The sequence below is a fragment of the Diaporthe amygdali genome (genome assembly GCF_026229845.1).
Source record: "Diaporthe amygdali strain CAA958 chromosome Unknown NODE_10_length_1141467_cov_65_626103, whole genome shotgun sequence".
NCBI lineage: Eukaryota > Fungi > Ascomycota > Sordariomycetes > Diaporthales > Diaporthaceae > Diaporthe > Diaporthe amygdali.
The window spans coordinates 77,423-90,198 of NW_026517030.1; the positions used below are offsets into that span (position 1 = coordinate 77,423).

A 12,776-nucleotide genomic window follows, 5' to 3' on the forward strand; every position below is an offset into this window, starting at 1 on the left:
TTCTTGAGGTTGATTGTAGCAACTGATCAATCGAAGAGATCCGGAAACGATTTTGGATTGAAATGATACGCTGCCTTTGGCAATTTTCTCTTATCATCCCCTCTGGCTGAATGTGAGTGCCCTCAACCAACCGGAGTACTCCGAAAAGGGCATCCCCCGCCCGCCTGACGAGTGCTTAGAAATGCCGGAGATAGACCGGTTGGATGCAACTACCGGCATGATTTAACTTTTAACTCAACACTGTGTTGCACTGAAGATAATAATAACCATCAGAATTCTCCTCATACCAGCAGCCATGATGCCCACACTCTACCAGCATGCCACAATAATCACGGTGAACAAAAAGCGCGAAGTCATCCTTGACGGAGCAATTCTTGTTTATGGCACTCGGATAGCTTTGGTAGACAAATACTCAGCCGTCACTTCGCATACGGAATTTCCAAGAGACAAGGAGGTTCGAATCATTGACTTACGTGGCAAGATCATCATACCCGGCCTAATAAATACTCACTGCCACACCATCCAATCTCTCCTCCGAGGTTTGGCCGAGGACTTATGGCTGCATCCATGGATGTGCGATGCCATCTGGCCTTTAGAGGCGGCTTACGACACCGAGGATGGGTATCATGCTGCGCGATTAACGATTGCTGAATTGCTCAAAGGGGGTACGACTTCATTTCTCGAGGCGATGCTTACGCACACCGCCGGCTTCGACAATGTCGCACGAGCTGTGGGCGAATCTGGCATCAGGGCTTGCCTGGTGAGTCCAAACAATTCTGAGGCAACTCAAACTTTACCAGGAGCAGGCATACTGACATTGTTTTACAAGGGCAAATTGGTCAAGCCTCAGGGAACAGCAACCGATACACAAATATCCGACATCCGTGACAAGGATCTCGAGCAGATGTCTATTGGGGCCGCCCTCACAGCTCACAAAACTCATCACGGCTCCTTCTCCGATCGACTTCATGTCTGGATGGCGGCTAGTACACCCCGAGGATCACCTCTTTCCGAGCACCAGGCCATCGGCATCGCCTGTCACGAACATGGCATTAATTTAACTATGCACTGCGCAGAGGCGTCACGGGACCGGGAGATTTACCGTGAGTGCTACGAGGGCAGGACACCAGTCCAGTTCTGCGAGGATGCACAGCTGGCTGGCCCGGGCTTCAAGACGGTCCTTGCGCACATGGTGCACCTGGACAATGCAACTGACCTGCCCCTTATCGCGCGGAACCAGGGCATGAGCGTGGCACACAACCCTACGAGTAATTGCAAGCTGGCTTCGGGCGTCGCTGCGGTTCCGGACATGTTAGCTGCGGGCGTGAACGTCAGCCTGGGAACAGACGGCGCGCCGTGCAACAACACGTATGATATGTTCCGTGAGATGCACCTGGCAAGCACGCTGCAGGCAGGCACGAGGATGAAGGCTGATGTGCTACCTGCTACGACGGTGCTGGAGATGGCGACCATTAATGGAGCGAAGGCACTGGGTCTAGACGAGGACGTGGGCAGTTTGGAGAAGGGTAAAAAGGCGGACTTTGTGGTAGTGGGTGTTCCCCTTAGTGCGACACCATTTGAAGAGGCACAGATCGTCGAGGGTGGCATTGACCCGGTGACCGTGGTAGTACATAGTTGTACGGCGGCGGATGTCGAGACCGTGGTAGTGGACGGGAATTTAGTTGTCGGGAACGGGCAGTTAGTACACATGGACGAGGACGAGATCGTACACAACGCAAGGACAGCTATCAGGGGGATAAGAGAGAGGTCAGGCGTGAAAGCTCGGCCAACGGCAGGCTGGGTAATCAGATAACAGTGCTGAATGCTGTGGGTATATAAAATACTAAACCAAGAAGAAAAAAGAAATCGTTTCTTCCGTGGAAGCCATGAGCCATAGCCATTCGTAACCAGAACCGTACACGCACGCAACGAGCCCTCAAGCGCCATTCTCCCATCAAGAGCCACTTTTCGATGAGCCACGTGTAAGCATCGATCTTGTGTCGGACCCAGAGCTTGGGTTGTCTCTCCTCCTTTCGAACTCCTTCAACATAGTGTAAACCTAACCACAAAAAATCAGTTACGGGTCATCCTAGCTAAGTGGAAGGGGGTGAGGTGGTGAAGTGCGTCTAGTCATCTTGAATGCCTCTCAGCGTTCGGTGCTCCTAGGCTGGGACTCTTGCAACAAAGGGAAGACGCCGTCATAACAATTGTAATGTGAAATAGGAATTCATAGGTCGCTTACCGTTCCCAATGGAATGAATGTCTCAATCAAGTTCCGGTACTCCTCAGGGAAGTGTGCGGTGGCCACGTCGATCAACTCCTCGTTGCACCGATTCCACCGAAGCACCTCGGACCAGCTCACGATCTCCTCGCCGACCAAGAATGTTGGGAATGTGGCCATGGCAAGCTCGTTCAGGATCCAGTCACGCTGGAAGTATTGTCTCTGTAGGAACTTCGACAAGGCAATGAAGTTTTGTTGTTCGCGTAGATCCGTGACGCCTTCGGGCATATCCCACAAATGTTTGATGTCCTCCATCCAGGCGTATCGTGGAGCGTAGTTCTCTGGATGAAGTTGTTTGTCTTCGGGACTACCAAAGTCACGCGGAAGTGCTCTGTCGCAAGTGCGGATGATGTGGACGGCTATGTCGCTCGTGTCGTCCTTCGGACCCAACCACCCTACGACGGCCTTGGCGTTGCGGTACGCGTTCGACATCATCCTGTGCTGTTCTTTCTGCTCCCGCGCGTCTCCCCTGTTGACGCAGATTGCGTCCAGCCAGATAAGCAGTGTTGAGTTCTGATTCCGAGCACGGTCAACCTCGGGGCGTTGAAAGCCGAGGCCACGGAGGATGTTGCCGAGCCAGCGAGGTTGTTTCTTTTCTCTTGATCTTCTCCCCTCGTTCAGCGAACCCTCTCCTTCAGAGGCATTTGAGCTGAGGTCAGATTGCGAAAACACTGCCCTGACATGTCGCAGGGCCTGTCCCATGTTGGACGGCAGCGCAATGCGCTTGCCATCTACCTGGACTTTCTCCGAGACATCGGTATCGCCATAGAGGGCCGACACACCAATAAACTCCAATTCCGGAGTCAACGATCGGTTGACCAGGCGAGCGACGATTATGTCATTGAGTTCACTGGCAGGTTGGACCTCCAGAAGCCGGATTTCGTTGCGGTGCGTGTCGCGTGAGAGTTTCTTGTAGTTCAGCTGACGGGTGGAGTTGCTGAGACCCTGCGTAGCCATCGTGTCCGTCAACTCTTTCTGACGGTTCAGAATTAGTAAAGTGTCAGTCGAGTGTGAGATGTAATTTTATGCATATTGCTAGCGTGTGCCGCTGTTTTGCTTTGTTTGCGGCAGTTCCTCTGCCTGTCGCTGGACCGCCCCTGATTTGCTCGACTGAACTTCTCCATTTTGATCATGTCACTACCCGCGGTAAAGGCCCTGGACTCAAATACCATCAAGCCACGTGCCACTCATGCCAGAAATGATGTCAAGCTCTATCCCTGCTTTGCGAGCCTGATCTGCGATACATTGGCCCCAGGCTGGGCCCTCTGGAGTACGGTGTCACCCACAGTGGATCTAAATTCCTATGGGACCCACCACCATCTTCTGGATTTTCAAGCGAAGAGCTCCTGTTGTTGTGGGCAAATTGTTGTGAACTGACCGCCCTGATCCACTGCAGTGCGTCGAAGTCGCCAACATCGCGCACTCGAGACCTCACAGAGCAAGAAAGATTAGTAGGTCGAATATTGCTGGACCTGCCGCTCGGCCAGGCCGGGCGAGTGAGCGGACGAGAGTCGAGCCATCATTGTCAAGCAAAGATGGATCGGCAGTGTTATTACCTAGCTGTTTGAAGCGAGTCGACCCGCGCCCGTGTAGACTGGGTTGCTAGTCCTATCGTAAGATATTCGTAACGCTCGCTTCGAATGCGACGTCAAGCCTTTATGCAGAAGATAGTGCAGCGAACCGTTGTTGGCTTGCAGGGTTTCTGACTAGGTACTGGCCAGCGGGTTGGATCCACCCCGTTGTCACTTACGGCAAACACCTGTCACTGGTAGCAGAACCCACAGCCCCTTTACGCGATGAACGGTTCGGCGTCACGGTCAGAAGGATCGAGATAAGAGTCTTAACCTGCTGCAGGTTTTCGTCAGTCCTCTGTCCTTGAAATCCCGATTGATACGACCTAGAAAGTAGATACAGCTATCCACTCTCCAACTTGGTGACGCTCACCAGCCCATATCGACGAACTTGCCAGATCTAAGGGGCTTGAGGACGTTGATGCCCGATCTTCAAAGGCGACAGCGAACAGGTTTCCGGAATATTTTTGGTGGCAACGGGGGTTCTTCCTTTGTGAGTGTAGTGGAGACTCCCATGTGTTGTAGTAAGCAGCTCAGGCTTTGTCGCGACTCAGTGTCTAGGCCATCATTGGACTCCCGCTTTTTGCTGCCAGGAAAAAAACTCAGGAACGCCGGAGACACCCGCACACGAACAACATCTCGAAGACTACGTATCGAATTAGGGAGAAAGCAAGGCCTGACTTCGAAAAAGATCAACACGACAAAGCTTACATTAAGGAGACATCTACAGCGCCGAAAGACCCGAAAAGCTTCAGAGAGACCGATAGCCCGAAGACAAAAGTACGACTCAATTCCTGTTCCACCACTGTACTGGGCCTAGAACGTTGAAGTCGGAGAGCTGACTGCCGACGAAGTCGTGGAGGCAATGCCATCGACCAGGGCCCAGGCAGCGGTGGCCCGTGTCTCCGGCAGCTTAGATTGATCATTTGGACTCCAAATCGCAAAATCCACGGTCGCGTCGTGAGACTGGGCCTGCCAGCCGGGCGAAGTGCAAATAAAAACCACCTATGACAAGGGAAAGGTGTTCCCGTGCAAGGGACAGGGTTCACACCGAATTGGCTGGGTCCTGCTATTTTAGTCACGAGGCGTCCTTTTGCCGCCTTTAGATTCTGAACAAGCTGACAAGACGGGCGTTGTGGCAGTGTGGTGGGTGAAGGTGCTCACCGCTCCTGACGAACCGCGTTTTCTTCTGGGTCGGCTGAGCCGACGTTTTTCGTTGGAGTCGATAACTCCGAGGTTCAGCAAAAAGTCTCGGCGTCGGTTTCCACGACCAGCAAGAATTTGGAGGTCTATCGCAGACCTTGTGCGCTTGCTCAATGCAGTTCCTAATGATCTTCATACACTTTCTTGGCGGCCTTGGAGGGACTCAAGGCTGCTGAGATTGGGATGTATTGCAAACGGAGCAGCATTGCGCTGGAGAGAAGGATCTGCCATGCCTTCCAAGATTTCGGAAGATCAACGAAGCTGGATCGCAAGATGATGCGGTGTATGTTGCATGGCGTGAGCACCATCGTGGGTATCGATGCCAAGGTCATCTAGTGTACGTGGATAAAACCCGCTGCCATGTCTTTAGCTCGCGGGCAAGTACGAGCAGGTCAACCCCATGGCCCCCATCTTTTAACCTTAGTTGCGTCAGCCGTTTTCGGTAATCTCCGTCTCCTCAGACCACTTGGGAACCCCTAACCCACGCAAGTTATCAGTTATCGAATGTAGAAAATGATAGATATTGACGTGCGCATAGAAAATCCCGAAAATATGGTTAGTTTCTTCATAGCGGCGTATGTTGTAAACAGTCGGGCCTGATCTATGAACTAGCAGGCCGCCAGAGCGCGTTGTAAACGTAATTTCACGACCCACGGAAGATACGCATGCGCAAACCAGGATCATGAATTATGTGATCCGAGGACAGCATCTCTGTATCAAAAGCTCCGCCTTCCGGATAATTAAGATGCTTGACAGCACAAGGTGCGTGAGCGAGGAGTTCCCTTGCGAGAGTGCTATATAAATAGGATTCAACAATGAAGACCATCAGAACAAGACTTGAATCGCTTGCTCAACGCTTGCAAGCTGATACTTGTATTGTGGCATACAACTAAGTAAACTCCTTGATAATGGAATTAAAGTTCACGACGTGCTGCACCTGCAATGACGGACGTCATTATTGGACCCACCATTGCATAGAGAAGCAACTATGGGTTCGGGGTGGATCCCGAGAAGGAGGAATACCAGGGCCCGTTATGTCTTCTTCTACGTTGTGCGCTGGATACCTTGCATATAAGGTTGATTCCCCATAAACAGCCCAGTATGTGGATCATGTGTAGCGTGAACAAAAGCTGTCTTGAGACTTGAGTAGTAGTTGATAAGTTTGGATGACATTTTCATGTGGTGTAGTTGTGTTTGTGTGTTAGCATAGCTTGATCACCTTCCCACACATACACACATCAATCAGAAGCTTGTCCGATGTGACGGCACAATCGACACGACAGGGCGCTCCCTGCCTGCCTACGAAGGAGGTACGTTAGAGCCGCCTACGTGAGCGGCCACGTGCATCATCTCAATTTCGACATTGTTTCTTTATCGTCCACGTGGCCAGGCTGGCCAGGCTGGCCAGGCATCGTCGATTGCTCTAAGTGAGCACCACCGATGATCCCCCGGGACCGTCTCGAGCTTCTGTCCCTGTAAGCTGTGGAACCAGCAGTTTCGGTTTTTCACAAACCGATTTTTGGGATTCCCATCAAGCATTTGCGTTGGATCGACGTTGCATCACCGCACTAGGTTCCGCTATGCCGGTACGACCTAGAGGCGATCATCCAGCTAAGGCAGTCTGGCCTTTGTCGGTGGCTTGCGCCAATCGTCATTGACGCACGAATGCCGCTATTTAGTGTCTCAGACAGTGCACACCTTACCCATTACAACGCTGGCGGGCAGCTCTTTGGGGAATAGCTTTGAAGAGGCGGCTCAGCTGAGGGCAATCTAGACCGCAGATCGTAGAAAAGACATCATCAATAGCTAGTAGAGCTGCCAATATGATGTCACAAAATGGGATGTCAATGAGCTTGACCAGCATTCTAGCTATGGCAAGCCGCACATTGTCTGAGAAACGAGGTGGTTGGTGATAGAATAAGTTTAAAGGCAGAGCTTCCCCTCTCTCGCCTCAGTATGCCCCATTGTTGTCCATCTTAACCATTAAATCTTTTCCAAAGTTAAACTACGTTGATCCATCATGAGTTCCATCGGACAGAAAATCAAAGATGCCCTCACAGGGCATCACGAACATGAGAAGAGCGATGTCAAAACCCCCGACGTTAACGCCCCTGGTGCTTTTCCTACCGACGAGCCCGCCACCAAGCACCATGATGAACACAACAAATTGACTAAGGAGTCTCCAGTACAACATCATCAGGAAAAGTCAGACGATGTTGAGCGAGGAGCGCTGCATCATACCGGTCACTCTCATCATGACCCAGAGCCCGAAACGAAGCAAGCAACCAGCGCGGCTGGGAACTATCCCTACTGGGGTGACCTTCCGAGGGAAGGTGGCGAACATGTTCACCGTGCTGAAGGGCCAGGCATCGGTGCCACAGAGCAGCATCATGGGCTTAACAAAGATTCAAGCCTTGCGACTGGTGCCTTGGCAGCAGGTGCTGGCACGGCCGGGGCGGGATACCTCGCCTCGAGGTCGAAGGATGAAGACGCAACAACATATGGAGGGACGAGGACAGGAGCAAGTCGCGATCCGACCTTGGACAACCAAGGAAGCACCACCGATAGGAATGCTGGAGCCGCCGGAGTTGCTGGCGCTACTTACCTCGCGACTAGGGACAAGACTGATCCCTACAATCGGAGCGAGACGGAACCAACCCACAGGGCCTCGAAGTTCTCTGAACAGACCCAGACAGGCAATACGATTCAAAACACACAGACGCCAACTACCACGCAAAAGGTTGCCGAGACTGCTACTCCTACCAAGACGACCTCGGCAGGAGACAACAATAGCCACAGAAGGGAAGAAGAAGCTCTTGCCGCCGGTGCTGGAGCTGCAGGTCTCGCTGGCGCAGGCTACTATGCCTCACAAAAGGGGGACAAGACATTTGACTCCACGAACGACCCTGCCTTTCAGACTACACAAGGGAGTCACACTCAAAACCCTAGTCACACGACCACATCGACGGGTCGTCATGACCCATTAACCGAGACTCAAAAGGCTACCAGTGCTGCTGGAAACTATCCCTACTTGAGCAGTGAGAATAGAGATGTCAAGGACAACAAATTTGCGGAGACTACCACGCCGTCCCAGGTAGGCTCGAGTGGCGACAACCACAGAAAGGAGCAAGCTCTGGCAGCAGGGGCTGGAGCTTCAGGCCTCGCGGGAGCAGGATATTTGGCGAGCAGGAAACATGATGATCGCAAAGACGAGACAACATCTCGCACCAATGTGCCTGGTGTCCAAACAACCAGCACTGAGCACCGAGCCCATACCGCCAACCCAATCAGGCACCACGATCCTGAAGATGAAGCCAAGCGCGCAACGAGTGGTGCAGGCAATTATCCTCACTGGGGCAGTGATGAAAAAGGCAACAATGACAACAAGGGTCTTTATGCGGCAGGCCTTGGTGGCGCAGGTCTAGCTGGAGCTGGAGCTCTGGCTTCCAACAGGGCAGACCGCCACAGAGACGTGTTGCCTAGTACTACACGCGAGACGAGCTCCGGCGTGGTCGCTCCAGGCAGCCTAGCTCAACGTGACACCACAAGTCGTCAAGCCGACCCAACCACTGGTGGAGGTATCCACAACACTGTTGTTGGAGCAGGAAGTTCCGAGTTCTCGCCCCCCTTGAGCTCTTCTACTACTTCAGCTACTGGCTACCAAACGCAAGGGTTAGGCCAACACAGCCAGCCCGCAGCCCAGGCCGCCGCCCAACAAGCGTGGAACAAGCAAGAGTCTGTTCCTTCCACCACTACGGAAGACGTAGGCAGGAACAACAAGCACTCAGGTCTTGGATACGCAGCTGCAGGGACAGCATTCGGTGCAGGGGCTACTGGTCTCGCCGCTGAGTATGGTCAAGGCAAAGAACACGAGAACAACCCCCGGACTGAAACATCCGAGAAGGTCGCACATCGGGCTTTAGGATCGGATGGTAAGCCACATGCGCCGGCATCATCGGAAGGTTCAGGCTTTGGGCATGACAAGAGCACATCTTCTGGTTTGACTTCGGGTCTTGCTGGCTCAACTGGCCAGTCAGGCGCGAACTGGGGTGGTGCAGGATCAAAGGTTCTTCACAAGTGTGACAATTGCGGCCATGATAACGACATCAGCCGTTATTTTAACAAAGATGCTACCTTCCGGTCGCAGCAATAGGAAGCTATTGTTACAGTGTGGGAGTATTTGAAGTATGTTTAATGTTATTGGAAATTGATGATAGGAATGGGTCAGTGCTTGTGCATTCAATGCGACGCGCATTTGTGATTTCAATCGAACTGTCGTTCATATCGCTAGGTTTCGTCAATTGTTATAATAATACACAGTGAATTGAATGGTATTCTAGTGTGCATCACGTAGCTCACTTCCTTGTTTCTCCATGCTTGTCATGTAAACTTTGATATATTCGGCAGCAACTCTACGAACAGTTATATTATGTGAATTCCTTCCGGAACGTATCCAATCTCCTGTACAACGCTTCCTAAACCACCGATTTTTCGAATTTTTCAGCACTTTCGTGGCCAGTATGTGCATCCACATACCTTTGTCTTAGGTTTCCCGCTTCATCGTGGTTCGCATCCCATTCTGCAACTTTGTCGCGTGGGACGCGAACTAGACGGTGCGTTGTAGCGCCTCTGTTGTCCACATCCACAAGAATTTCCGGCCGCACCTCATATTTGCCCAAGCGGGGAAGGACATACATCCAAGCAACGTAGTACAGACCACAAATGATGAGGATACCAATACCAACAACACAGTAGGTAGCGTACCAGAAGCTCACATCCCCAGCATATGGGCCGCCCTCTGGGGGGAACCAAGGCATCACCAATAAGTAGACATTAGTCAGTAAGTAGAATATTACTGCCACGTCCCAAGCTTTGAAATCTACGCGCTCACGGCCAACGCGTTTGTAGCGGTATCGGAAGATGTAGACTCCGAGTGTCATTGCAACAAGGAACATGCTGTCTGGGTATGTTTTCAAGCTCACCACTGCGCAATATGTCAGCCTCTGGGTTTTGCGTAATTGTAATAACGTCTGGAACTCTTCCTGGCGGAGGACTTACCAAACTGGAAAGCATCTCCAGCGGGAGGGCCAACGATCATAATAAAGGTGACAAACCACTTCAATAGGTAGGGTCCAATAGGGGTGCCGAAAGGCCTGGTAGAAACCCAGAATTGGGTCCAAGGGAGGACACCCTGCCTTCCAATTTCTCGGATCAGGCGGGATTGGCCAATTAAGACAGCAAGCAGGTTTCCGAAGGCGCTCAAAAGCACAAGCACGTTAAGCGCCTTGGAGCCCCTTGAGCCGAAGACTGCGGTGAAGAATACGCCGGCCGCAATCTCCTTAGATTCCGCAAACTCCTCCTTGGGAACAGCGGCGAAGTACGCGATATTGCACAGCATGTAGAGAACAGCAACCAGCACGACCGAGATGGTGGCGTATTTCTTCAGGGTTGGAATAGGACGCTTGATCTCAGCGACGACGTTGAAAGCATTTTGGTAGCCCGAATATGCGAATGCAATATTGACCATGGCGTTGGCTAGGTCGTTCCCGTTGGTTGTGGTGCCTTCGAACGCGTTGTCGAAGTTCGCGCCCGGATTAGGCACGCTCGTGTGGCCGCCCAGAACCACGAAGCCGGTGATCGAGATGACGACGAGTAGTGCGATTTTGAAGACCCCGAGGACATTGGTCGCCCAGAGTGAATATTTGTTGTTGGCGATGACGCAGATCACGGCCAGGGTGTAAGCAGCGACTGCCACGCCCTTGGATTCCCAGTCGGTAGGTGTCTTTTCTGCGATACGCCATATGTAACGGGAAAGGACTGGTTGGTGGTCTGTTAGTATACATAATCTAACTCTCACTTCGTCCTATGCTCCACAAGGGGGGAATATACCAATAGCATTGCTAGCACTGAAAGACAGGATCACGGACTGGACCGCGAAGGCAATAGGGAAAAAGTGCTTAGGTCGCGGATAGGCTTGCTCAAGATAGACAGCTTCGGAGCCACTGCGGTTGGGAAAGTAGGCAGCCAGTTCGAGATAAACAGCCAATCCGGCAGCTGCCATCACAAACCCAATGACCCAGTAGAAGAGAGCCAGGCCAACGGACCCAGTGCTGCCTAGAATGCTTCCCGGCGTTGAGAAAATACCCGTGCCGACCATCTGATTGACATTCAGAAAGATGATCGTCACCCAGCCCACATTGTATCCCAACGGCGAGCGCACCTCGACAGGTGCGCCCACAGCTTCTTGGTACGTTGCTCCGGAATCGTTGCCAGCCTTTGCGCGGGTATAGGCCAGGTCACCATCGTGAAGAATTGACGGCTCCGAGTCCGAAGTATAAGCATCGACCACTGGGATCTCGCGGGCGGCCGCCGTGGGCCGGTTCCAGAATTTGTACGACATGGTCGACGAAGAAGACGGCGATTTGTATCGGCCTTGAAGACTGTGCGAATTGCTAGAACACTTGAGCACGACCCAGCAGGGCCACGGTTCCCTTGCTCGGGCAGAACGGGCGTGTCGGGGATCGTAATCAAGGTTGAGGCTGATCTGTGATCTTGCAGATTATGCGGACATGCACCTGATAAGCCCTCTCGATATATGCGTACTGGAGCCAGCCACCTTATCAATGGTTTTCAACTCGCCTCCTCTCTCTCGTAAATGTCTGGGCTGAATTGCATAATCCTTAGCGCCTAGACCAAGATTTGCCTATCAAGAGCTCGCTTGAGCTTGCGCTGTGCTTGACCTTCCCGAGTGAGGTGCAGCCAAGAAAGCACGCCATGAGTGCAGGGCATGATGAATGTAACGGGTCGTGTTTTTGATGGTACACAACTGGACACTCGACGGCTTAGCGTGCTTGGAACACTCAAAACAGTCCTTTTCATCCCACAAATGCCCCCACGAGAATAGATGTTGGCACGCCACTCGAGAAAATTGGTAAGATTATTCTTGATCCTTCATACTATGTCAGCCGATCCAAAAGGCTCGGCAAGGCGAGTGGACCTATATGTTCAGCTTCCGCGATGACGCTATTCAGGTACCGCTTGGACCATGCCTTGCCATTCACAGGTCGAGCCGAACCATAGAGGCCTAGTCGGGTCCGCCGTGCGGAACTGCCTGGTCGGCTTGGCATATCCCTGTGAAGCACTTACGTGAGTTAAGACGGGTGTTTAAGTGATTAAATCATATAGAACTGCCACCACTAAGGAATATTTTGCTCTAGTTTTGGTGCATGGTGTCCTACGTATTGTAGTTATAGCTCCGATTCAAAGCCCGTCCTTCAAGTCGTCTGGAGACTTGGCCACGATTGTGGTTTTTAGGGAGGCAAAGTTCACAAACGGCGTCGACAACTAACCAACCATGATGTCCATCGCTTTTCGTAATCGAGCACAAGTCCGAGCTCTTCAAGGCCAAAGCGAAGAGGAGTACGTTAGTATGTCCTTTGTGCGAATCACGCCTGCGATATGAATATGTACTACCAGGTGTCCTATTCAAACAGTCATATGCAATTGCACATGATCTCGGCGACGAGAAATGTCACCGGGACCAATTGTCAGCCTCGACCAATGAAGTCTTACCGGTCTTGTAAAATTCAACGACACACTACCTGGGTATAACCCTCCAAGCCGATTCAACGAATAACCCTTGAATTGCCGAACAGCCCTCGTCGCGTATTTTGTTGTCGTCACACCGAGTTCGTCATTTTGAGAAAGATTTCCTTGAACTG

General features: G+C 52.0%; 4 protein-coding genes across 4 annotated transcripts; 2 read left to right on the top strand and 2 right to left on the bottom strand.

The window, feature by feature from the left end:
- Positions 1-295: 295 nt before the first annotated feature.
- On the top strand, positions 296-1,813 carry J7T55_008994 (uncharacterized protein; the record flags this gene model as incomplete). Its single annotated transcript, XM_053141912.1, has 2 exons — positions 296-760; positions 830-1,813. The coding sequence occupies 2 exons, from the start codon at positions 296-298 to the stop codon at positions 1,811-1,813; spliced, it is 1,449 nt and encodes a 482-aa protein (XP_052994835.1).
- Positions 1,814-1,954: 141 nt separating this feature from the next.
- Positions 1,955-3,804, bottom strand: J7T55_008995 (heterokaryon incompatibility protein; the record flags this gene model as incomplete). The annotated part of the gene is made up of 3 exons (XM_053141913.1): positions 1,955-2,059; positions 2,243-3,256; positions 3,754-3,804. 3 exons carry the CDS (start codon positions 3,802-3,804, stop codon positions 1,955-1,957), a joined length of 1,170 nt encoding a protein of 389 aa, XP_052994836.1.
- Positions 3,805-7,075: 3,271 nt separating this feature from the next.
- Positions 7,076-9,208, top strand: J7T55_008996 (uncharacterized protein; the record flags this gene model as incomplete). The annotated part of the gene is made up of 1 exon (XM_053141914.1): positions 7,076-9,208. One exon carries the CDS (start codon positions 7,076-7,078, stop codon positions 9,206-9,208), a length of 2,133 nt encoding a protein of 710 aa, XP_052994837.1.
- Positions 9,209-9,482: 274 nt separating this feature from the next.
- J7T55_008997 (uncharacterized protein) lies at positions 9,483-11,455 on the bottom strand (the record flags this gene model as incomplete). The annotated part of the gene is made up of 5 exons (XM_053141915.1): positions 9,483-9,516; positions 9,592-9,853; positions 9,947-10,039; positions 10,114-10,872; positions 10,945-11,455. The coding sequence occupies 5 exons, from the start codon at positions 11,453-11,455 to the stop codon at positions 9,483-9,485; spliced, it is 1,659 nt and encodes a 552-aa protein (XP_052994838.1).
- Between the last annotated feature and the right edge of the window lie 1,321 nt (positions 11,456-12,776).